Genomic DNA, 26,699 nt, shown 5'->3' on the forward strand with positions numbered 1-26,699 from the left:
GTATATACAATGGAACATTATTCAACCATAAAAAGGAATGAAATTCTTATACATGTTACGACACGGATAAACCTTGAAAACATTATGCTAAGTAAAGTAAGCCAGACACAAAAGGTTTACTATTACACAATTCCATGTAAATGAGATACTTAGAATAGGCAAATTCAGAGACAGAAAGTAGATGAGAGGTTCCCAGGGGCTAGGAGTAGATGGAAATGGGAAGTTAATTTTTAATGGATACAGAATTTGTCTGGGATGATGAAAATGCTCTGGAAATGGATAGTGGTGATGGCTACATAATATCGCAAATGTGCTTAATGCCACTGAATTGTGTACTTAAAAATTACCAATATGGTAAGTTTTATGTTATGTTTTACCAGAATTGGGAAAAAAGAAAGGAAGAAAGAAAATTCTAGACCTGAAAAGTACCATATCTGAAGGAGAAAAACCACTGGATGAGCTACAAATGAGAAAGTGAAGGAAAAGAGACCACTAAAGACTTTCTATTGGAAGATCAATAGAAAGTACCCAATCTGAAAAAGAGAGAAAAAGAAAAAAAAAACAAACAGAGCCTCAGTGACCTGTGGGACAACATCACATAGTCTAACATTGTGTAATTATAGAGTCATAGAAAGAGGGAAGAAAGGATATAGGATAGATAAATTATTTAAAGAAATAATGGTAAAAGACTTCCCAAATTTGGTGGTGGTGGTGGTGGAGGGGGAAACACCTCAGATTCAAGTTAGCTCAACTAACCCCAAGCAGGATAAACACAAGAAAACTACACTTAAAACATATCACACTCCAAACTGTTGAAAACCAAAGCTTAATAAAAACATCTTAAAGGCAAAGGAAGAGAGACAGATTACATCCAGGGGAAGAACAATACAAATGATGGGTGACTTTACAACATAAATAATGGAGGCCAGAAGACAAGGGAAGATGTCTTTAAAAGACTTGGGGGGCTCCTGGGTGGCTCAGTCGATTGAGCGACCAACTTCAGCTCAGGTCATGATCTCATGGTTTGTGAGTTCAAGCCCCGCGTCAGGCTCTGTGCTGACAGCTCAGAGCCTGGAGCCTGCCTCTGATTCTGTGTCTCCCTCTCTCTCTGCCCCTCCCCCACTCATGCTCTCTGTCTCAGAAATAAATAAACATTAAAAAAAATTTTTTTAAGTAAATAAATAACTCAGGAGTGAGGGGTGGAGAAATCAACTCATTGTTCCATATCTAGGAAAAGGTCCTTTTTTGTTTTTTTTTAAGTTTATTTATTTATTTTGAGACAGAGTGAGTAAGCAAGAGAGAGCATGAGCAGGGGAGGGGCAAAGAGAGAGAATCCAAGCAGGCTCTGTATTGTTAGCATGGAGCCTGACACGGGGCTCAAACCCAGGAACTGGGACACCGTGGCCTGAGCTGAAACTAAGAGTTGGACACTTAATGGACTGAGCCACCCAGGCACTGCCAGGAAAAGGTCCTTTAAAAATGAGAGTGAGAGTGAAAGAACCATCAACAAAAGCAGAGATAATTCATCTCCAGCTGACTTCTACTATAAAAATGCTAAAGGATCTTCTTCAGGCTGAAAAGATGAAAGCATACAGATGAAAACTCAGATTTATAGGAAGAAACAAAGAATATTAAATATGGAAAATATGTGAGTACGTATAAAAGACTGTCTTTTTTCTCCTGTTAATGTTTAAAAAGAATTCTGTTTAAAGCAAAAATAGTAACATTACATGGGTAAAATGTAGGACAACAAATACCATCAAGGATAGAGAGGAAAGGAATTCTACTGTTTTTATATTCTTACACTTAACATGAAGTGGTATGATAGAACTAAATAGGTAATAAATTAACGATGCATATTATAATTCCTGGAATGACAATTTTATTTTTTATTTTTTTTAAGTTTATTTATTTTGAGAGAGAGAGAGAGCGCATGCGGGACAATGTATGAGCAAGAGAGGGGCAGAGAGAAAAAGAGGATTCCAAGCAGGCTCTGTGCTGTCAGCACGGAGCCCACCACAAGGCCCAAACCCATAAAACTGTGAGATCATGACCTGAACCAATATCAAGAGTCAGCCACTCAACCAATTGAGCCACCCAGGCATCCCTAGAAAGACAATTTTAAAAATACAAAAGGTATAGAGCTAAAGAGTCAATATAGGAAAGAAAATGTAAATTTTAATTTACTTTTAATGTAAATTAAAATTTAAATGAACAATTAAAATTGTCCACTTAAATGAACAATTAAAAATTTTCATTTAAATGAACAATTAAATTTTTTTTTTTAATGAATAAGGCAGAAAAGAAGGAACAGAGAAACAAAAACCGGACATAGGCTCCAGCCCAACCATATCAACAATTACATTAAATATAAATGAACCACACACTAATTAAAAAGCAGAAATTGTCAGACTGGATAAAAAATTAACTTCAACTATATGCTGTTTACAGGAGACATGCTTTATTAAATAGGAAGACAAACAGATAAACTGAAAGTAAGAGTAGGAAGGGTAAACCATGTAAACTGTAAATATAAAAAAAGCTGGTGAGAATATTTTAAGTCAAAGTAGACTTTGAGAAAAGAACTAGTACCAAAAATAAGGAGGTTCATTGCAAAATGATACAAGGGCAATTCATGAGGAAAACATAACAATCATAACTATACATGGACCAAATAACAGAGCTTCCAAAAACATGAAGCAAAACTGTTAGTATTACCAGGAGAAATAGACAAATCCATAATCATAACTAGAGATTTTTTTTTTCTTTAGAGAAAGAGAGAGAGAGAGAGAGCATGCTCACACAAGTGGGAGAGGGGCAGAAGGAGAGGGAGAGACAGAATCCCAAGGAGGCTCCATGCCCAGCACAAAGCCTGACACGGGGCTTGATCGTATATGACCGTGAGATCACGACCTGAGCTGAAATCAAGAGTCAGATGCTTAACCAGCTGAGCCACCCAGACATCCCATAGCTAGAGATGTTTAACACTCCTCTGTAGTAATTGAGAGAACAAGTAGACAAACAAAACACCTGTAAGGATATAAAAATTTGAAGATGATTACCAACCAAATCATCCTAATAGATATTTATAGAATACTATACCCAACAACTGTAGTATAAACATTCTTTTAAAGTGCACATGGGAAAAAACAAAAGTTCACCAAAAGAGACCAAACATATGCGACCATAAAACATGTCAAAACAGTCAAAAACTGAAGTTATACAAGGTATGTTCTCTACCACAATGGAATTAAATTAATAATTAAAAACAATAGTATATCGGGGTACCTGGGTGGCTTAGTTGGTTAAGCGTCCAACTGTGACTCAGGTCATGATCTCGGGGTTTGTGGGTTCAAGCCCCACATTGGGCTCTGATCCTGCTTTGGATTCCGAGTCTCCCTCTCTGTGCCCCTCTCCCACTTGTGCTTCCCCCCCTCAAAAATAAACAAAAACAAAAACAAAAAAAAACACAATATATCAAGAAAATTCCTATTTGAACATTCCTATTGAAATTGAAAATTCCTATTTGAACATTTAAAATGGATAATCGAACAACAACAAAAAGAAAAGGTGGGGGTGAATGGCTGGCTCACGTTGACGGAGCATGCGATTCTTGATCTTGGGGCTATAAGTTCGAGCCCCCATGCTGGTGTAGAGATTGCTAAAAAATAAATAAAATTAAAAAAAAAAAAACCAAAAACCGTGATTTGTGCTTCCATCTTAAGGTTAAGAAAAAAAAAAGAGGGCAAATTAAATCTGAAGTAGAAAGAGAAGCAAAATGAAGAGCTGGAATCAACGTAAGAAAAATATACAATAAGAAAATCAGTAAAGCAAAAGTTAAAAAAAAAAAACCACAACCTGATAATTCCTAGTGAGACTAATCAAGAAAAAAAGAGAAAAAACACAAATTACCCAAATCAGGAATGAACAGGATAGTATCATCATTAATTCTACAGACATTAAAAGAGTCAAAAGACACTTTTATGAACAGCTTTCTGCCACTAAATGTGACACCTTGGATAGAACGAAAAATTCCTTGAAAAACAGAGCTCATCAAAACTAACACGAAAAGAAACTTAGTAGCTCTGTATCTATTTTCAAAATTAAATCTGTAACCAAAAACATATCCATAAAGGAAACTCTAGGTCCAGACAATTTCACTATTAAATTCTACAAAAATTTGAAAGAAATAAGAAAGACAAACATTACAAGAAAACTACAGACCAATATCCCTCATGAAAGTACATGTAAAATTTTCAAATAAAACATTAACAGACCAAAATCAACAGCATGTGAGGGACACCTGGGTGGCTCAATTGGTTAAGCATGTGACACTTGATTTTGGCTCAGGTCATGATCTCATGGCTTGTGAGTTTGAGCCCTGCATGCGGAGCCTGCTTGGGATGCGGAGCCTGCTTGGGATGTGGAGCCTGCTTGGGATTCTCTCTCTCTCTCTCTCTCTCTCTCTCTCCCCCTGTGCCCCCTCCCCCTAACTCTCTCTCTCTCAAAACAAATAAACAAAAACTTTTACAATATATTTTTTTTAATTTTTTTTTTCAACGTTTATTTATTTTTGGGACAGAGAGAAACAGAGCATGAACGGGGGAGGGGCAGAGAGAGAGGGAGACACAGAATCGGAAACAGGCTCCAGGCTCTGAGCCATCAGCCCAGAGCCTGATGCGGGGCTCGAACTCACGGACCGCGAGATCGTGACCTGGCTGAAGTCGGACGCTTAACCGACTGCGCCACCCAGGCGCCCCTACAATATTTTTAAAAAATCAACAGCATGTGGAAAAGATAATATATCATGGCTAAGGGGGTTCTATATCTCAGGAATATGGGTTGATTTAATATAGAAATCAGGAAAACCATATGATCATCTCAATAAATAAAGAAAAAGCATCTGGAAAAATTTAACCACCATTCATAATAAAAACTCTCAACAAACAAAAGGGAACACTGTCAATCTAATAAAGGGTATCTATAAAAATACTCAATGGTGAAAACTGTTTTTGTTTTCCCAAGGTAGGAAAAAGACAATTATGTATCCTCTCATTACCTCTGCTCAAGACTTCACTGGAGATGCTAGTTAGTGCAATAAGACAAGACTTTATATAATGGGATCATACAGTATGTGTTCTGTTGTATCTGGCTTTTATTTATTTTTTAGAGAGAAAGAGAGAAGAAGAGAGGGGCAGAGGGAGAAAGAGGGAGACAGAGAGAATCTTAAGCAGGCTCCATGCCCAGCACAGAGCTGACATGGGGCTTCATCTCACAACAGACTCAAATCAGTAAATGAATCTAGAAAGGTCACAAAGCACAAGGTATCAGTTGTATTTCTATACTGTAGGACAAACAATTGGAAATGAATTTTTAAAATTATTCTATTCACAGTATCATAAAAAAGGCATTTAGGAATAAATTTTATAATATACATACAAAACTCCTATGCAAAGTTACAAAACATTGAGAAAACAAAGCTATATAGAGACGTTCATGTTCACTTATTGGAAGTATCAATATGTTTAAGACGTCCAATCTCTCCTAAATTGATCTATATAGATTCAGTGCAATCCCCCCCCAAAAAAAAATCCCAGGAAAAATAAAATTGAAGAACTGATTTCAAAACTTGCTATAAAGATACAATAATCAAGACAGTATGGTAACAGCATAAGGATAAATGAGTAAATAAATGGAACAGAAGAGAAAGTCCAGAAATAGATGCAAACTGATTTTCAACAAAGGTGTCAAGGTAATTCAATTCAGGAATGAAAAGTCTTTTCAACAGATAGTACTGGAAAAACCTGAAAAACAGAAAAAAGTTAATTCTTGGCTCCTACCTCAGACCATATACAGAAAAAAGTTCAAGATGATCACAGACCTACATGAAATGCTAAAACTATAAACCTTCCAGGGGAAATGTAGGAAAATATCTTTTAAGATCTTGGGTATAGGTAAATATTTTTTTAGAGAAAACCCAAAAATCAGTAATTATAAAAGAAAAAATTTGATGAACTGGACTGTAACAAAATTAAACAGGCTTGCTCATCAAAAAAATACTGTTAATTCATAAAGCCAGCTGCAAGGAAATGGTTTCTCCCAAGGTATGCAGCAGTTAGTTGTAAAATGCCACAAGGGCTTCTTTACTCTGAGTGGTGATTTCTTCCTTACCAATGATGCTCCAGACAAGCTTTGCTGTTTTCATTTATTCCTGAGGGCGCACATAACAGTACTCCCTAGTGAACCCCACTGCTCATCCCTAATTTTGCCTCAGAAACAGCAAACAATCCAGGGCACCTGAGTGGCTCAGTTGAGTGTCCTACTTCGGCTCAGGTCATGATCTCACAGTTCGTGAGCTCGGGCCCCACATCAGCTGTCCGCTCTTAGCACAGAGCCTGCTTAGGATCCTCTGTCTCCCTCTGTCTCTGCCCCTCTCCTGCTTGCTCTCTTTCAAAAATAAACATAAAAAAAAAAAAAACAAAAACAAAAACAAGAAAGAAAGAAATAGTAAACAATCCAAAACTAACCCCTGTTTCTTTTTTCCCTCTTCAGAATCCTTTAGTGGGAACACAAACCTTACAAATTCCTTTCCCTCAGAAACAGCACCATTCCAGAATTCCTCTGGAATTCCCTCCTTCAAAGGCAATCAATCTGACTTGATAAAACTACAGACTTTTGATCCTGGCTGATGAGGCTTTAAAAAGATGCTCAGCATTATTAGTCGACAGGGAAATAAGACAGCACTCCACATCAACCAGAGTGGCTCAATTAAAAACACTGTCAAGGGGCGCCTGGGTGGCGCAGTCGGTTAAGCATCCGACTTCAGCCAGGTCACGATCTCGCGGTCCGTGAGTTCGAGCCCCGCGTCGGGCTCTGGGCTGATGGCTCAGAGCCTGGAGCCTGTTTCCGATTCTGTGTCTCCCTCTCTCTCTGCCCCTCCCCCGTTCATGCTCTGTCTCTCTCTGTCCCAAAACTAAATAAACGTTGAAAAAATAAATAAATAAATAAATAAATAAATAAATAAATAAAAATAAAAACACTGTCAAAACCAAATGTTGATGAGGATGTGGAACAACCAGGCTGGTGGGTGTATAATGACACGACCCCCTGTAGGATTAAGATTAAGCATATCTCTACCCTGTAATCCAGAAGTCGGCTTCTAGTATCTACTCAAGAGAAATGACAACACCATCCACCTAAAGGTTCACAGCAGATTTATTCATAATGGCCTCAAACTGGCAACAACTCATATGTTTAAATGGATCAAAATATTGTCTTATATTCATACAATACTACTCAGTAAACAAGAAACATGGCTCAACCTCAAAAACATTACATTGAACTTTATTTTATTTATTTATTTATTTATTTATTTATTTAAAGGTTTATTTATTTTTTTTCAACGTTTATTTATTTTTGGGACAGAGAGAGACAGAGCATGAACGGGGGAGGGGCAGAGAGAGAGGGAGACACAGAATCGGAAACAGGCTCCAGGCTCTGAGCCATCAGCCCAGAGCCCGACGCGGGGCTCGAACTCACAGACCGCGAGATCGTGACCTGGCTGGAGTCGGACGCTTAACCGACTGCGCCACCCAGGCGCCCCTACATTGAACTTTAAAACAAGTCAGACACTGGGGCGCCTGGGTGGCTCAATGGATTAAGCATCTGACTCTTGATTTCAGCTCAGGGGATGATCTCACTGTTGTGAGATCAAGCCCCATGTCAGCTCTGTGCTGGGCATGGAGCCTGCTTAAGATTCTCTCTCTCTCCCTCTGTCCTTCCCTTCTCTCTCTCTCTCTCTCTCTCTCTCTCTCTCTCAAAAGATAAATAATAAAAGCCAGAAACAACAGAACATACACTGTATGATCCCATTATATAAAGTTCAAAAACATGCAAAATTAACCTGGGATGATAGTTACATGTGAGGGTTAGGAATTAACTGGAAGGAAATGAGGGAACTTTCTGAGGTGATGGAAATGTTGTGGATCTTGACTGGGTTGTTGATTATCCAGGTATACAATTTGTGAAAACTCATCAAACTATTTACTTAACATATGTGCCTTTCACTATTAATTTTAGCTCAATTAAAAAAAAAAAAGACAAACCAGTCTTGTCTCATTCTCAGAATAGTATTTCACTGGTAGGTTAAGAAACGACAATTTTTAGTTGCCATTCATGAGCTCCCACTATAAATTCTGTCCATATTCCTAAGATATTTAAAAAATACCCTAAGAATTATGGAAAAATAGAACATACATATTTTGGGGGAACTCTGATTTGCTAAACTCCGTACGAAACCTACGAATATTCATTTGCTGTAGGAATCACAAATCAATTCTAGGGGTTAGGAAGAAGGTTGATATTTTGTGTTGACATTCTGCTTGTATTCCACATGGATTATCTCACTACTTTTCATGACAACCCTATAAGATAGGGTCTGAACTCGGGCCTGTCTAGCTTCCAAGCCAGGCTCTCCATCACTTTGCTCCCTCATGACCAGAAAGGCAGGAGCCTAAAAAACTAAGTTTTCTAAAAAGATCCAACTAAACTAAAACAAGATAAAATCCAGATCAGGCTAAATCCACATCAGGCCTTGGTTATCTTCCAAGCCTTCTGGCTACTTCCCTGTCTCCAATTCACCCTCCACCTTTTTGTCTCAAGAATGATAACTGTAAAATCACCCAAGACTGATCCCCAACAAAAATCCTTTAATTAAAAATTTTTTTAAAACTTCTACTTTTTTTTAAAGTTTATTTATTTATTTTGAGAGAGATAGAGACAGTACAAGTGGGGAAGGGGCAAAGAGAGAGAGAGAGAGAGAGGAAGACAGAGAATCCCAAGCAGGTTCCACATGGTCAGCATGGAGCCCAATGTGGGGCTCGAACCCATGAAACTCTGAGATCAGGACCTGAGCTGAAACCAAGTCAGATGCTTAACCGAGTGAGCCACCCAGGTGCCTCAACAAAAATTCTCTTAGAAACTCCTCTTGGCTATTTGTGTGTGTGTGTGTGTTTAATGTTTATTTGTTTTTGAGAGAGACAGAGTATGAGCGGGGGAGGGGCAGAGAGAGAGGGAGACACAGAATTCAAAGCAGGCTCCAGGCTCTGAACTGTCAGCACAGAGCCTAATTCGGGGCTCGAACTCATGAGCTGTGAGATCATGACATGAGCTGAAGTTGGACACTTAACTGACTGAGCCACCTAGGTACCCCTCCTCTTGGCTATTTTGAAAGTACTCTCAAAATGTGAAAGTCTCTGCAGCATGCCAAAATACAAAAAAGCAACAGAATAAATCATGACTTTGTAAAAGAAACAAAGGGTGTGTGTGTGTGTGTGTGTGTGTGTGTGTGTGTGTGTGTGTTAAGTATTAATGACATTTTTCAAAGGAATCTTATATCAGACATCAATACAGGAACTAGGTAAAGGTGAAGCCATGGTCTGCAGAAGGGGAAAAGGTAAGTGCTGTCCCCTTGTCAGCCTCTAATTTCTCAGGGCTTCCCCCTAATAATCTTCTCCTTGAACTTTGTGCTAAGGACTCAGATTTCTGGCTGATCCCCTCAGACTAGCATTCAGAGTCCTTCAAAGTCAAAATCATTGTAACTTCTCCTACATCCCTGCCTCTTGGTCTCTCTGTCCTAAATTGATATACACTTTTCTCAGGGCAATCTCCACAACTATCACTTTACTAGTTACATGCACCTGCTTAAACATCTGTTATCTTTCTATGGGCCTGGGTGATCCCCTGGGTCTGGTCCTCCTCATCTTGCCCACTCCTGCCATCCATCCTCACCCCTCAGCTCATAGCATGCTTCCCCCAGGGACTTCCCTCAGCACCAGCTCTGAGCTCTAGAAGAACTCGGGGCTGACATAATTGAGGACACGTGAATCTATTCTCTGCAATGGTTCTTCAATTGTTTCTTGTGTATCAGTCTTACCTCCTCACAAAGATTGAAAGTTTCTACAAAGTCATCAAAAAGATCTTCCTTTTGATCTAGCACAAAGTCCCTGGAGTCAAGGAGACCTGAACTGAAACCTGGCTCTGCCACTTACTGGTTGTTTTACATGGGGGAGTCATTTGTCATTTTGAGCCTGTTCTCTTAGGACTGCTGTGAGAAGGAAAATTATTAATGAAGTTGGTGATGTCATAGGTGAATGAGCTTATATATCTGTTTCCTTTCTCCCATCACACCACACCCACCACAGTGGTAGACACACAGTCAGTGATTATTAAGTTCTTTGTTATATTCTGCCAGAATGCAGCAAGGATCTGCTATGGGCAAATTTTACCTCTGTGGGAGCTAAAAAGACATAGCTCTCTGCTCTTTGCCCATCCTAATTTTGTTGACGACTATATTTCAAACTTCAGAAAGTCAGGTCTAGCAGAACAGGAAGCAAGCATTTCAGGGAAATCACACTCAAGAATGCCTGCCAAGGCAAAGCAAGGTCCAACCACACTCTGATCCAGAAAGCTAATGGGCAGCTCTAATGGAGCTCACACTGGCTTGCAATGAGGAAAGGGGCATAAAACTCGGGCTGTTTTGAAAGCATTTGCAATAAAGATGAGCAAAAGCTTTCCCAGGAGAAATAGTGGCTGTCTTTTCCTGCTCCATGAAATCAATGAGCCCACCTAATTGAAAAACCAGGAAGAACCAGGGCCTAGGGGCCTAGGAAGCAGAAAAACAACACAAATGGCAGTGCGGGCAACAGAATTAGACCTGAGAAGCCTGCACAGACAGGAGCTGCACAGCATACCTGTGAAAGAGTGCTGCTCTTGCATTGAGGACACTTTCCTGCTGGTGCCATCGCCAGAGTTTTCTCCATGCGTGAAAGGCCACAGGCAGGGCTCTCTGCTGGAAGTGACTGTCTGCTCTGGACTGCAGCCGCTACAGTAAAACAATGAATGGCCTTTATTTGTGTTTTATATTATTTTTTTTTTTAATTTTTTTTTCAACGTTTATTTATTTTTGGGACAGAGAGAGACAGAGCATGAACGGGGGAGGGGCAGAGAGAGAGGGAGACACAGAATTGGAAACAGGCTCCAGGCTCTGAGCCATCAGCCCAGAGCCCGACGCGGGGCTCGAACTCACGGACTGCGAGATCGTGACCTGGCTGAAGTCGGACGCTTAACCGACTGCGCCACCCAGGCGCCCCTGTATTTTATATTATTAAAAAAAATGACCTTTCAGGGTCACACTCTAGAGGGACGGTTGCTTTCTACACAAAATTGAGAAAAAGATTAAGATAATTATTTTTAATCTTTGTCAACACAATAGGTGAAGAATATGAGAAGGAAGAGATTTTTACTTTAAAAACAGGTTGAGCATCTCTTCACACATTTGTGTGTGTGTGCATATATACATGCATATATCTAAATGTTTTGTCCTATGTACAGTGTTCATACCATTGCCTGTTTTACATCTGCCAGTGCTTACCTCAGTGATATAAATGGGCTTTTTGAACCTTACGAAATTTATCAGTTCTTTGTCATGTGTGTTAACAACACTGTTCCCACCCTGTAATATATCTTTTGATTTTATGATGTTTATTGGCAATACAGATTCTTTAAATTTTTATGTAATTATGAAAGGCTACTACTGTATCACTAAATATCAGTAGGAAGACAGAAAACCAACATAAAAAAATACATATGCCTTCATGACCCAAAACTTTGGGATAAAACATGTGGTAGATTTTAAAACAGGACCTCAAATTCTTGGGTCTTCCTTTACTGAAAAGTCCCATCCCCTTGAATCTGGGCGGGATAGTGACTGCTTTGATCAACAGAGAATGGTGACAATATCAACATGTGACTTCGGAGGCTAGGTCATGAAAGGCCACACAGCTTGTGTCTGGTTCACTGTGACACTTTTGGAGTGAGCAGCGACACAGGAAGTCTGACCGCCCTGAGGTCACCATCATCATGCGTGAGGCAATCCAAGCCTCTCAGAGAGGCCTGATGTAGGTGCTCTGGTTAACAATCCCAGATGAGCTCAGTCTTCGAGTTACTCCAGTCCAGGAACCAGCCATGTGAGAAGAAACTTCGAGATGATCCTAATGCCCTGCCATCAGACTTCCCAGCTGAGGCCCCAGTAATCATGGAGCAAAAACCAACCATCTTTGTTATGTCTTCTTTCAATTTTTGACCCACAGAATCCATAGGCATAATAAAATGGTTGGGTTTTTTTTTTAATTTTTTTTTTAATGTTTATTTATTTTTGAGACAGAGAGAGACAGAGCATGAATGGGGGAGGGTCAGAGAGAGAGGGAAACACAGAATCTGAAACAGGCTCCAGGCTCTGAGCAGTCAGCACAGGGCCCGACGCGGGGCTCAAACTCACGGACCGCGAGATCGTGGCCTGAGCCGAAGTCAGACGCTTAACCGACTGAGCCACCCAGGCGCCCCAAAATGGTTGTTTTTTTAAGCCACTGGGTTTGGGGTGATTTTTCACATAGCAACAGATAACTGAACAGTAAGCATATGTGTGTGTGTGTGTGAATATATGATATACATACTCCCACACACACAGAGGAAAAAAGATACCAGACTTACTCACCAAATGTTATCTTAAGACTATGGGTGTTTTATTATTTTTTTTCTTTTATGTATTCCTACACTTCTCAAATTATAATGTCTATATATTGCTTAAGGGCATTTACATTTTCAAATGTAAACAGAAGTAGAAGCAATACTATAATGAATCCCCATGAACTTACCATCTAGCACCAACAATCAGCAAACATTTTGCCATTCTTTACGTATTACTTTTTAAAAAGAAAGAAACCCACAATGAATAATATTTTTATCTTTGCCTGAAATAGAAAGAACTGATGTTCTCCCTAAAGAACTTGATGTTCTCTGATGTCATCTCCTTAGATGACGTTCAGATTGTTAGCTAAAGATTTGAAAAAAAAAAAAAATCCAACAGCAACTAAGCAAGGGCTCTTACTATTTTTCAGACCTTCTATATTATGCAGGCCATGTAAGAGCAGTGTGAGAGATAAGAACACTGACACTTGCCTTGACCTTTCCACCAATGCTGGGTCCCAGTGTCCAGGGGCTCTCTTTTTCCAGAAGGAAAATAGGAGACTCTGTTTCTTTTCCACCTTAAATAAACACTTTTCAACCCTAGCAAGCAGATTCTTTTTCTAAAAGGTCTCTATCTTCTGGTGAGCTTGCATTAAATGAGCTTAAGAGACCAAGTGGCAACATCCTTTCAGAAACAGCCACATCATCCAAAGGAATGTCAAATAATGCAGCAACTCTAAGCATTTTCCAGGTGTGGAAGGCAAACGATGCCCTAGGCTGGTACCACCCAAAGAGCAAGAATTGGGATGATCTTTAGGAAAAACTCCAAAGCAACCAATGGCAGTCTGTCTGTTCACTTGTTTGTTCATTCATTTGTCTAAACATTAGTTGGCACCTTCCCTTTGTCAACACTGTCGAGCTGAGAAGAAAGAGACAGGGTCTACCCTCAAGTAACTCACAGTCTGGCAGGAGAGAGGCATGTAGACACCTACATAATGATATGATGAATATGCTGGTAAAACCACACATGGTGTGGCGCTGGGGAAAGAGGTAGCACTTGAGCTGAACAGGTAGGAGGGACAGGGAAGTGCAGGTACAGAGATGCCTGGGTGGCTCAGCTGGTTAAGCGACCAGCTCTTGATTTTGATTTTGGCTCAGTGTGAGATCAAGCCCCACACTGAGCTCTGTGCTGACAACACAGAGCCTGCTTGTGATTCTCTCTCCCTGTCTCTGCCACTCCCCTGCCATCTCTCTCTCTCAAAATAAATAAGTAAACTTAAGAAAAAAAGTGCAGGTACAGTGAGAAGCACATTCAGGGAAGGACTTGCAGCTTAGCTGTTATGAAGGAACAGAGTGGTAATAGGAAAGGGCAGAGAAACAGCCAGAGACCAGCTCCCAAAGGAGTTTGTACACCTTGTTAGAAAATTCAGATTCTATCTCAACACTATGAGGAAACAGCCAAATTCTTCAGATTCATGTGTTAGACTTTAGAAGCAGACAGTGGTGGGGGTGGAGAAGGCAGCAGAAAAACAACTGGCAGGAGTTTGGTTTGTGTCTTCCTCCATTTCACCATGGATGGCCAAAAAGAGCCATGGGCAGCACCACTTACTACTGCAATGCCCATGCAGACATTATCAGTTGAAGACAAATTCCCCCAAGCCTAAAGGTGGCCTTGAAATCCTTGGTTCAGCACTCTCAACAGCTGCTCCCATCATTACAGCTAATTTGCCACCCTGGTGCTAAATTACAAGGCCTGCGGGAGCAGGAATTTTACTTGGTTTGTATCACAACTGTATTCTCAGTGCTTAGCGGTGTCTGAGGTACAGCAGATGCTAAATGAGTCTTTCTTCAATGGAACTGATTAGAGGGTGCCTGGCTGGCTCAGTTAGAAGAGCATGCAACTCTTCATCTCGGGGTTGTGAGTTTGAGCCCCACGTCAGGTGTAGAGATTACTTAAATAAAACTTTAAAAAAATGGAACTGAATCCTTTCTCAATCTACCTTTACTAATTTGCCAGCCTGACCCTCACATCCTCCCACCTGCTGTGGGTACTGGTCTCACACTGTTTAGTGCTCAGACACAGCACTTACGTTCTGTACCTTTTCCAGTACTTCCTGAAGGTTGGCCACCTAATATAATAAGTGAGTAATGATGTGAATGGAATGGCTGGTTAAGAGCTCATCACTCTCAGCATGTGCGTTTTCCCAGCAGATGAAGGAATGGGGCTTAAGCAAACTTTCCAATGTCACTAGAGGGATCTGGGGGAAATACCTTTGAGCTTTTTACAGCAACCCCTCTTCCAAATCAGAACACTAAGACCCCTTAGTATAGGTCTTTTCCAAGAATCTTTCCAAAGCAAATGGATCCAAGAATGTAACCCAGTGGAATTATCTACTATGAAGTACTCCATACCTGCTTGTATCGTCTCTTCTGAGTATATCGTAACCACAATTTGATACACTTGTATAGCAACGTTATTCTGAAATAAAACACATAACACCAAGGTATTGCCTATTGCACTTTCAGGCTTTGGGTCTTAAAAATGCTGTTTGGGGGCACCTGAGTGGCTCAGTTGGTTAAGCGTCTGACTCTTGATATCAGCTCAGATCATGATCTCACAATTGTGAGATCAAGTCCTGCATCGGGCTCCGTGCTGAGCATGGAGCCTGCTTAAGAATCTTTTTCTCCCTCTGCTCTGCCCCTGCTCCCATGCACACTCACTCTCGTAAGGAAAGGAAAGGAGAGGGGAGGGGAGGGAAGGGGAGGGGAGGGGAGGAAAGGAAATGAAACATTAAAATTAAATTAAAATAAAATAAAATAAAATAAAATAAAATAAAATAAAATAAAATAAAATAAAAATAAAAATGTTGCTTGTTTTTTTAAGACTGGAAAGTCTGGGTGTGGTTACATCTTAGCATTAAAGGCACCCCATGGGTTTCACTCTGGGAGAGAGAGAAATAAGAACCTATTATTCAACATGAAATCTGTCAACCCGATTTTGGGCTGTGGCTTGTCCCCAAATTTTGACAACTTTCTTACAAACCTAAGTAGATCACCAAGCACAGTGTCTCTGGAACTTGAGTAATACATATGAAATCCCCTAACTATCCTGAACTTTCTGGTTTTATGACTAGTCTGGGGCTTGTGGGACCACCTGGGTCTGTGACAAGCTCCTTTCACAAAAGTGATACTAAGAGTGAGAACCACATTCAGTTCTGTAAACCAGGATTTAGAGCAATGACAGACCCTGATAACTCCAAGTTTAGTTAAATAATGAGATTCTCAACAACCCATTAAAAAAATGCTCCAAAATGGGACCTACAACTATGCGAATCAAGTTGATTATACTACTGGGGAGGAGGGCACGTTGAACATTTCTGGCAGCAAGAAAGTGAACAGTGGTTCCCTCTGAAGAACCTAATGAATTGGACTTAGGAATTAGAGGGATTCAGAGAGCTTTCAGTTTTCACTTTATACCTGCCTTCCTCACTGACATGTAGTGCTTATTTATTTTAATTGAATAATTAACTCCAAAAAACTCAAGACACTCTCTGCATTCTTCAAGACCAAGCCACAAATTCTCACTCGCCTAAGCCTTCTCTTTAACACTATCAATGCATGAATTCTAAGATGTGAACGTCACTGCAGCCTGAAGGATTGAGGCAGAGAACCAGCAGGTACATACTTTAAACTATGGTGACCAAGAACCAACACAAACATCTTCACTCCACCTCTCATCTGATGAGCTAAAAGGAAAATGCAAGCTCAGGAACTGCTGGTTTATAGCAGGGCCTTTCTGAATCTGCCTAGTCATGCAGGGACAGTAAGTGCTCACTTCTGGAGTGCAGCGAGTCAGTCCCCAGAGAGCCCCAGGAGAAGGCCAGAGTTCCTACCTGCAGTGGTCCCAGGCAGCACGCAGTGAGGGGAGCTGCTCCCTCTCTTCCCTCTGCTCAATTCGAGACTGCCAGAGGTTCCAGAACCTGTGCAGCAGCTGAAGTAAAACAGGAAGGAAACAGAGGTTTATTAAGCCAAAAGGTAAAATGATCTCTCTTAATCTATTAGCAAATCCTTACCCCAAAAGACTACAAGTTCCCCCAAAGCAGGAATTACCTTAGCCGGGAGTACCCAACATATAACAAGTTTACAAAATATTTACAGCTAAGCTATACAGAGCTATTGTGGGCCAACATAAAAGGCAAAAAGATGGATTTTCCAGTTTATGGAAATCAGAATGAAGAAGCTGAAGCTATTCCTCATCTGGGCCTCATAGAAGACAATGGCATTTTATCTTTTTTTGTTTGTTTTATTTTTGAGAGAGAGAGAGAAGAGGGGCACACAGGCAGAGAGATAGGGAGAGGGAGACACAGAATCCGAAGCAGGCTCCAGGCCCTGAGCTGTCAGCACAGAGCCTGATGCGGGGCTCAAACTCATGAACCATGGGATCATGACCTGAGCTGAAGTTGGATGCTTAACTGAGCCACCCAGGTGCCCCAACAATGCCATTTTAAAAGTTAAAACTGATCTTATCAGATATTACTGCCTATGAAATAGGCTTGCCAAAAAAAAAAAGAAAAAAAGTTTAACTTCAATCTAATCAAGCCCTTAAATCTAACCGTTAGTTTACACGAACAATGTTTTAAAAAAAGAAAGATGAAATGGCATCAAAAGGAAACCAATAAATCGAGAGTATGGAATATCGTACAAAATAGTTGGCCCTTCTTTTCCAAAAATCAGTGTGATTGAAAAAAAAAAGTACACCTTATGCTAAGTGAACTAAGTCAGTCACAAAAGGGTATGTACTGGGGGCACCTGAGTGGCTCAGCTAAGCATCTGACTTTGGCTCATGTCATAATCTCAGCTGTGCTGACCGCTCAGAGCCTGGAGTCTGCTTCAGATTCTGTGTCTCCCTCTCTCTCTGCCCCTCCCCTGCTCATGCTCAGTCTCCGATTCTCAAAAATAAACGCTAAAACAAACAAACAAAGGGCATGTACTGTAAATATGAGGTTCCTACAGTAGTCAAATTCATAGAGACAGAAAGGAGAAAGGTGGTTGTCAGGTGCTGGGGGTGGAGGGGGGAGGAGAATGGGAAGTTAGTGTTTGATGGAGACAGAATTTTAGTTTTTCAAGATGAAAAAAGTTCTGGAGATGGATGGCAGTGATGGTTGCACAATAATGGGAATGTGCTCAATGACACTGAATCGTACTCTTGACAGTGGTTAAGATGATAAATTTTGTTATTTTTTTTTAACTACAATTACAAGATAAACATGTTAAACAAAAGAAGTAGAAGGAGGAGGGCTGTTATTAAGAGACTTAAAGATATAACCAAATGTAGTGAGTCACCAACCCTTTATTGGATCCTGGTTTGAAAAAAACATCTATAAAGACATTTTGAGGGCAACTGTGAAGATCTGAATATGGGCTGGGCATTGGATCAAATTAGGGAATTACTGTTCATTTTATTAAGGATGACAATGATATTGTGGTTATGAAGGAAAATGTTATTTTTGGGCGATGCATGCCGAAAAGTTTAGGTGTAATGTTTCATGTTGTCTGTAATTTACTTTAAAATGATTCAGCAAAAAAATGTAAATATTAATAATCAGCTAATATTTGAATTTAGATTGTAAGTATATAAATGTTCATTATACTGTTCTTTATATTTTTCTGTATGTTTGAACATTTTCATAATGAAAAACAAAACCAAAAAACCCCATCCTCCTAAACCCAGAAACACGATCTATAAGTAGAGATAGGATGTTTGTTGCCCTCAGGTAAACCAACCACTGAAGACAACAGATTCCCAGTGCAAACACCACCTGGAATGCAAGACTCAAAGTGTATTCCCTAGATCAGGAGCCTGACCTCTGAGTCTGCTATCAAGTTTCTGAGCAAACAGATAAAAAATGAGATTAGGGAAAACCAAGAGTTAGCCAGTATGGCTAACTAGAGAAAATGGACACTAAGGTTTTGGAGTCTAAAAAGTCTGGACAAAACTCTACAATGGCCATCAGAGGTCCCTTCATACAGATGACCCTCACCATTATGTCATGCTGCTGGTGAGCGAGGTTCCTTTTTATTTGCTGGAGACGGGCGTGGGTCACATTGTCTTTTAGGGCTCGAAAACAGAAGTGCTGTGAATAGAAGGAAGGACACAACTAGTTACAAATCAGCAGCATCTGTAAAAGTAAGAGCAGCTAAGCCAGAGGCTCAGTCGTGGATATTCACAGCTGCTCCCATGTCCCTGGGATCCTTTCTGCTTTGAGATTCAGTTGGGAGTCTGATACAAGCCAGCCCACACAGTAGGCACTTAATAAATAGCTGTCTAACTGATCCTCCGCTGTCCACTGTTACTGCACAAGAACAAACACACCCTCACCTCTGACCAGGAGAGATACCATGGCCCAGAGGGAACACTACAGACAAAGGTTAAAAACATCAACTTTGCCTCTCAGAAAAAGAGACAGACTTTTAGCTTATGGTGTGTTTTTTTCAAGCCATGTGTGTGTGGAGGGGGTGTCAACATGCACACTTATACAATTAGAAAGTAGTTTTGTAGAATAGAATCAAAGGAGGAGAGGGAAGCCTTGGTGAGTAGGGGGGCTGGGGTAGGGGCAAGACGCGAGACTGGCTCCAGCTCCAGCAATACTGCCTCACGTGTCACCTAAGCAAAGCCTATTCTCCAATGCCCTGGGCTCCAGTTTTCTGAGACAGAAGTGAAGCGTTTAGGGGTTTTCATATTGTGGTCTGTGGAACCCCAGAGGCTCCTGAAAGTGTCTGAAGATCTCCTTATGTGGTGAGGGTTGGGGAGAGCAGCAGAAGAGGGACTACTCCCCAGACCCTGCTTCATCCGCAGAATTTCTGCGTTGATTGATTTCACAGACTAGGTTCCCACAATTAAAAAGAGGGCCCGCCCTTGGGGTCGTGAGTTCAAGTCACATATTGGGTGTAGTAGAGAGTACTTAAAAACAAAAGAAGAAAAATAGGGCCCACCATGTAAAAAAGTGCAGTACTAGATCACCTCCAAGTTTCCCTTACAGCTCCAGACCCTCTGACCCCACACCATTACCATTTCTTATCCAAAATGGAAACAGGGACACATACAATGGAACAGAGCTTCTTGAGTGAAGCTAATCCCACAACCAGATATACTTGAAGAGCATTATGTGGGCCTGGGTTCCCCAAAAGTGGATGGTTAAGCAGGATTGGTAACTATGGTTTTGAAGCAACTCCTATGTGTAGATAGGCTTTCTATTATAAAGTGTGCTTTCTTCTTATCACATACTATATAATTAGTTTATAGTTTTTATAATTAGTTTATAGAGTTTTTTAAACATGGTAATGTCACATCTTGGACCTTGGTCAGTTGTGCTGTTAAATATTAAACACTAAAACTTTGGCAGTTCCTGAAGAAGGAAAAAAAAAGAAAGGCCTTGAGAGGCTTCCGTGTTCTCACCAGCAAGCTGTGTCTGCTGTGATCTTCTGCCGCCTTCCACTGGGCCGCTTCTTCAGTGCACAGCAGCACATCCGCCAGGGAGTTAAGGCCTTTCATCTCAAAAGTGTTCCCACCCCAGCACACTGCAACCCAGTGACCCATCGGGAGGGTCCTGGCTTGAGGGAAAACAGGCATGCCAGGTGGCCTACGTCCACCTCTGCCTCCTCCTGATGATCCCAGGAAGAGGAGGAGGCAAAGGGAAACTGTGTGAGTTGCTTATCAAACAGTTGGCCTTGCCTTTCTCCCTTCTGATGCCCATTTGATGACAGGCAAGAACAGTTGAGATAAATTGCCACGAATTACAGTAAACATTTGCAAGTAACCTTATCTAAAGCTCTCTTGTCTTCCTGCATCCTTTGTTTTGGCACCAAAACCCCAGTCAGATGTTTCAGCTAAAAACCTTGGAGTTATTTTCAAACCTTCTCCTCCCACTCTCTCCATCTACTGGGCTGCCAAGTCCATCTGGTCTCCTCTGAAATCTCTCCTGCTTTTCTGTTCCCACCCCTGATGCCCTGCAGTGCATCTGACTTGCTCCTCACACAGACTGGCGAGAGTCTCGTGTAACTGCTCTCCTCGTGCCAGCTTTGCCCTGTAATCCAGACCTCTCAAGTACAAACCTGCTCCATCACTTCTCTTCTTAAACACCTCCAGAGGATCCCCAGTGCCATCAGGAGAAAGCCCAAATTCCTGACCGCTGCATCCAGGGCTCTACAAGCTGTTCCCTAGCCTGCATCTACCTGCACTGCCCTACTGCCATCCATACCCCCACAGCTCTGTAACAGATCCCTGTCACTGCCCTTGGATCTTTTCTTCATCTATGTGTAAACGCCATTCCTTCCACCTGAAACACTCTTCCCGACTTTGCTAGGTGACCTTGTGATCCTTTAAGGACAAAGTCAGCTCAAGCCCCACCTCCTTGACTGAATCTGCACATCTGGGCACATACTGTAATGAGGGCAGTGATTACGGACATGTGCACAGGAGTCAAAGCACCGGAGTCAAATGCCTGGGTTAAAAGCTCCTGGCTCTGCCCAATGATATGCTGTGACTTTGACAATAATTGAGCCCCCTTGAATCTCGGTTTCCTCATCTATAAAATGGAAATACTGACATCTACTCCACAGGGTTGCTATGAGGGTTAAACAGATAATGCATAGTCTGTACATGGTAAAGCCCAATAAATGGAAACTATGATCATAATGTTAGGGCTGCCAAGAAACACACAGCCATGGCTATTTCCACCACCTAGTGGGTAAAGAAAAGCAATGAAATGGCAACATAAAATTCAGGATAGTGGGATTACCACTGAGGGGGAGGAAAGGGAATGCAATCAAGGATGAACAGTGTTAGCAAATTGGCAGGGTTCTAATTTCTTTTTTTCATGTTTTTTTATTATTTATTTTTGAGAGAGAGAGAAAGAGAGAGAGACAGACCACGAGTGGGGGAAGGGCAGAGAGAGACGGAGACACAGAATCCAAAGCAGGCTCCAGGCTGTCAGCACAGAGTCTGATGCGGGGCTCAAACTCACAAACCATGAGATCATGACCTGAGCCGAAGTCGGACAATTAACTGACCGAGCCACCCAGGTGCCCCAGCAAGGTTCTAATTTTTAAGTTGGGTAGTGGGTACATAGGTATTTTAATACCATTCATTAAACTGTTAATGTGTACTACACATACTCTTTTGTAAGCACATGTCCAGTGAAAAATTTTTTAAAAAGAAAACAGAGATCAGGACCACCTTATATTGTCAGTAATTGTTTTCCAAATATCTCCTGCCCTTTGTCTCAAAGGCTGCTGAGCTCATGATGCCCTGGCTGTGGTGATGGATAGGGCTGGGTGACTGAAAAGGATACAGTGTTTCCAATGAGTAAAGGCCCGCCGCATTGCCATCTTCCTGGCCAGCCCTTCCACGCGTGCGTGCACGGCATACAAACTCTCCATCCGCTCCCAGGCCCACTGCCAATCACAGAAGTGTGTCTGGAGCACAGTGACCCGGTGGAATCGCTCAGCCATGTCTGCAACAAAGAAAGTAACTACGTGCTGCCCCCTGCTAGGTTGAGAGATGAGCTGGAAGCATCTTTAAGATAAGCTGCACCCTACTACTGACAGACAGCAGGGATTCGAGGATGTTCTTACAAAGAATTCTAAAATAAAAGTTTTTTTAGGCAGGGGAGGGTAATTAGGAAGCCCTTAGCTACACTTCTTCTCTCCAAGGAAAGAGAAAAGGTCTGTAATTTTAGGGAGGAGGATGTTACAAAATCAGTTCTATTAAAGAGTTGAGGTTTCCACTTAACTACTGATGACCAGGAATGGTGGCGGCTGCTTTCAAAGAAGACTCTTTCACATTTGCCTCTTTACTGATGTCTCCTGGGTGGGACTTCAGGGATTGACTCAATGACACAACTTGGTCACCATGCTGGCAAAGGTGTTTTTCGAGCTTTTAGCCAGACTGATCCTGGATGCCAGTCACCTGCTTTTAATACTAATTAGCTAATGGCCTGATGAACTGAAGTCCAGGAAGTGGAAGGGAATTGGTCCTGGAATTCAAATGCTGTAAAGAGGGGCACATTAGTCAGTGCCTAAATAACAGCTTATCATGCTAAATAGCTTCATGCCTTCACCTTCCAGGCTTGGGCAACCAGACAGTGGGTCTCCTTCATTATCCTCAGACAGACACATTCAAACTCTCCCAAAAGGCAGTGCTGGCCTGGCAGCCCAGGAGGGAGGCCTGGGTGAAAGCCAGCCACGTCTAGCACGCTGCGTGACTCACTTCTGTGTGGGCTCCAGAAACCAAAGTACAGAAAGTACCAACGATCATGATCAGTGTGTTATTACTTCTGAACTCTAATTGGGAAACTAAACCATGAGAATAGTGGTTAAAAAAACCCTCAATATCCTATATCACATGGGTTGCATAATTGGGGAGAAGTAGAGACAATCCAAATATCTATAGATACAAGAGTGGCTAAATAGATTAAGGTAAGCCATCCTACAAAATGCAGACAATCATTAAAAAAATAACATTTATGAAGAATACTGAAAGACATAGGAAAATGTTTAGTTGTGTAGAAAAAGATACAAAGTTGTATGTATCCTATTAATCATAAATAATCACAGTATTTATGTAATAATTAAACCCTGTTGAAAAAAAAAATATTTTTAGTGGAAAAGGCCAGAAGGAAATAACTTAAATGTGAATTGAAGATGATGTATGTTCCTCCTCAATCTCTTTTTTCCAAAATTTGTGGCATAATGTGGTTATCTCTATTTTTTTTTTCTTTGGTTATATCTCTCCTAATAAAGAGCAGCACCACTGGCAGAAGACTGTAAATTGTGACATGATCCTCTGTCTCTGGAGCCTGGGACTTCCTGCTCACCCTTCTGCTGTCTCTTCACTCTGCGGACCTGCAGGTATCCAAGCCAGGCCTTCAGGGATTTCCACTTTTGCCAGTGCTGATGGTGTTTCACTGCAGAGACCATCTTCTGTCTCTCCTTCTGGACATACAGGAGCTGTTCCCGCCACTGTGACCAAGCCTGAAAACCATAGAAGAGGCAACAATCAAAGGAGAGGCAGGAAAACAGAGGTGAAGTACTGGTGAGGGAAAAGAGAAACTGAGATACAAAGCTAAAACTAGAAACAAGGAAGTAACAACTCCCAAGCAGGATCATGAGCTATAGAAATTTGCAGTGAAAGGCTCTTTAAGAAGGACATTCTACTTCCAGAAAGTAATTTATTTTCTGGATTAAGAACAAGGAGGGGTGACTGGGTGGCTCAGTGGATTAAGGGTCCGACTATGGCTCAGGTCATGATCTCACAGTTGTGGGTTCGAGCCCCATGTCAGTCTCTGTGCTGACAGCTCAGAATCAGAACCTGAAGCCTGGTTCAGATTCTGTGTCTCCCTCTCTCTCTGCCCCTCCCCCACTCATGCTCTGTCTCTGTCTCTCTCTCTCTCTCTCAAAAATAAACATTAAAAACATTTTTTTTAAAAGAACAACAAGGAAAAAGAGGAATAATAAAATCAACGAACAGACAAGAAGCTGTGACAATCCAAGGGGTGATATATTTAATTCAGATTTGGGATAGGCGAGGGTCTGCCTTTCTCTCCCAAGTGGGAGGAAGCCTATCGTCTCAGGCACATTAGCTTCTGGGAAGTGTGACCTGCAGAAGTTGAGGGTCTACAAAAGGATTCCCTCAAGACTATCCATAATTGTGCACCCTTAGCAAAGTCTTCATGTGTGCCTAGCTATATGCATGCCCTAGTTTGAAGATGACAGTCTCAGATGACAACTTCATACCTTCTTTTCTTTTTTTTTTTAATTTTTTTTTTCACCATTTATTTATTTTTGGGACAGAGAGAGACAGAGTATGAACGGGCAAGGGGCAGAGAGAGAGGGAGACACAGAATTGGAAACAGGCTCCAGGCTCTGAGCCATCAGCCCAGAGCCTGACGCGGGGCTCGAACTCACAGACCGTGAGATCATGACCTGGCTGAAGTCGGACGCTTAACCGACTGCGCCACCCAGGCGCCCCATCATACCTTCTTTTCTTAAACCTGTAACACCTATTCTCCTTTCCTTCCTCTCAGCTGAATACCATTCTTCCTATTTCACCAAGAAAATAAAAGCTATCAAAAGAGAATTTTCTCAAGCTTCTCTCACATCTACCTACCCACCTACCCACAGGCTCTGCCTTCTCTCTGGCTACTCTGAATAAAGTATCCATACTCCCTTCCATCAGAAGTTCACCCCCCACTATGGATACATCCCATGTCTCTCACCTTCTCAGGTTCATCACTAGCAATTTCCCCTCCTTCTGCATCATTGGTTTTCACCCTCTACTAGGTTTTTAAAATCAGCGTATGAATGTGCTATTATTTCTCCAATCCTAAAACACAAATCCTTTCAGGGATATGACAATCGAAAACAACAGGTGACCTCTGATTGGACCCTGGACCTGACACTAAAATAGCAATAATCTACAGTTTAAATATGAATTGTATTGTAGATATTACCATATTAATATTGAATGTCTTAGATATGATAATGATATTGTGATTATATAGAAGAACATCCTTATTTTTAAGAGATAGAAGCTGAAGTATTTAGGGTAAACTTTTATGTCTGCAACTTTAAGCGACTCAGAAAATATAAAGAAATATATTGATATACTTAGAGAAAGCAAATGTAGGAAGATGTTAGCAATAGGATAAACCAGTGAAGAGAATACAGTATCTGTCATTTGGTGTTTGTCAAAAATAAAAAGCTGTGGGGAAAAGATTACTGTCACAAAAAACACTACCCGAAAGGAATAAATCAGATTCCTAAGCAAACCACCGCTTTGCCATCCAGCTAACACTGGAGTTCTTTTCTTTCCAAACTCCTCAAAAGAAGGGTCTATTTTCTAATTTCTCTTTTCCCAGGAAGGCCTTCATGAATCCTCTCCCCATCAGGCTCACTGAAACTGCTCTTACCAAGAGCATCAATGATCTCCGCGTTGCTCAATCCAAAGGTCAAATTCCACTCCTCACCTTCCCTGACCTGCCAGAAGCATCTGACATGGCCAATCAGGCCTGCAGATTCTCCAGGCTACCTTCGCCTTTATTCCTCCCAGGCTCAGTCCTGGGACTAATCGCCCTCCCCCCACGACCCCCCAAGCTATACTCACTCCCTTTGTCCTTTGATGCAGTTTCATGACTAAATACCAACTGCATGCCAAGAACTCCCAAATTTACATCTCAGGTCTGGACCTGTCCTCCATACTCCACATATATTCAACTGCTTCCTTCACATTTCCTTGAGGATGTTCAAAAGGTCTATAATATAGGCTGAAGACACAAAGCTCAGAATGGAGCTAACTCCCCTCCATCTTCCCCATTTTACTAAATGGCAACTCCACTGTTCCAGTTACTTAGGCCAGAAACCTGGGAGTCACCTTGGACTCTTTCTCTGAAGCTTTACGTCTTAACCATCTATTAGCGAGTCTTGTCAGCATTACCTTCAAGGTATACCCAGAATCCAACACCATCTTGCTATCATCCTTGTCTAGAATCCCACCTGGGATTTTGTAATAGCTTCTTAACTGCTCTCCCTGCTTTCATTCTTGATCTTTTATGGTCTATTCTTAACACAACAGCTGAAACCAGGGATGCAAGCCTCCCTGGAACCCACAATTTAGACATATGGCTTCTAGCTGCCTCTGACTAGAGTCACGTAGCCCCTACTTACTATTTAAAAAAACCTGTAAAGATGCCTCAGGGAGTAACATAAACTTGCCTCTCAACAACTCTGTGGGATGCTGTTCTGCCTGAGATAACAAAAACAATGTGCTGTGTTTGCCAGAAAAAAATAATAATTTGCAGCTTAGTGATAGTCACAGGATGTAGAACTTTTGCCTTTGTACTCTAGAGATGACATCGCTAATGCAATCCCTAAGAATGTTTTGCAGTTCCAGGCCCATGATGCAGAACAACCGGGTCCCTGAAGCAGAACGACCATCTCACTACAATCACACTGAAACCAGACTGGGAGATGCCAAAAGGGACAAAATGATCAAGGAAGGAAATGTGATAGCTGACCTAACTCTAATCAAGTGTGATCCAAGACCCTGAGACCCTTACCCTGAATTTTCACCCTTTAAAAACCCCTGCTTGTAAAGCCGTTAGAGAGTTTGGGACTTT

The 26,699-nt window shown here is 41.4% G+C and overlaps 1 protein-coding gene across 1 annotated transcript in view; it reads right to left on the reverse strand.

Annotated features, from left to right (window-relative positions):
- SFI1 (SFI1 centrin binding protein) overlaps nt 1-26,699 on the reverse strand; it is a 104,841-nt gene that overhangs the window by 16,809 nt on the left and 61,333 nt on the right. The window contains exons 10-16 of the mRNA XM_086682034.1: nt 23,400-23,556; nt 21,876-22,037; nt 19,982-20,052; nt 18,567-18,659; nt 16,419-16,516; nt 14,938-15,004; nt 10,752-10,882 (exon numbers count right to left, since the gene is read on the reverse strand). Coding sequence (XP_086538160.1) covers nt 10,752-10,882; nt 14,938-15,004; nt 16,419-16,516; nt 18,567-18,659; nt 19,982-20,052; nt 21,876-22,037; nt 23,400-23,556 — 779 coding nt within the window. The remainder of the gene's footprint in view (nt 1-10,751; nt 10,883-14,937; nt 15,005-16,418; nt 16,517-18,566; nt 18,660-19,981; nt 20,053-21,875; nt 22,038-23,399; nt 23,557-26,699) is intronic.

The sequence above is a fragment of the Puma concolor genome, chromosome D3 (genome assembly GCF_028749965.1).
Source record: "Puma concolor isolate L17-30 chromosome D3, mPumCon1.1.hap2, whole genome shotgun sequence".
Lineage (NCBI taxonomy): Eukaryota > Metazoa > Chordata > Mammalia > Carnivora > Felidae > Puma > Puma concolor.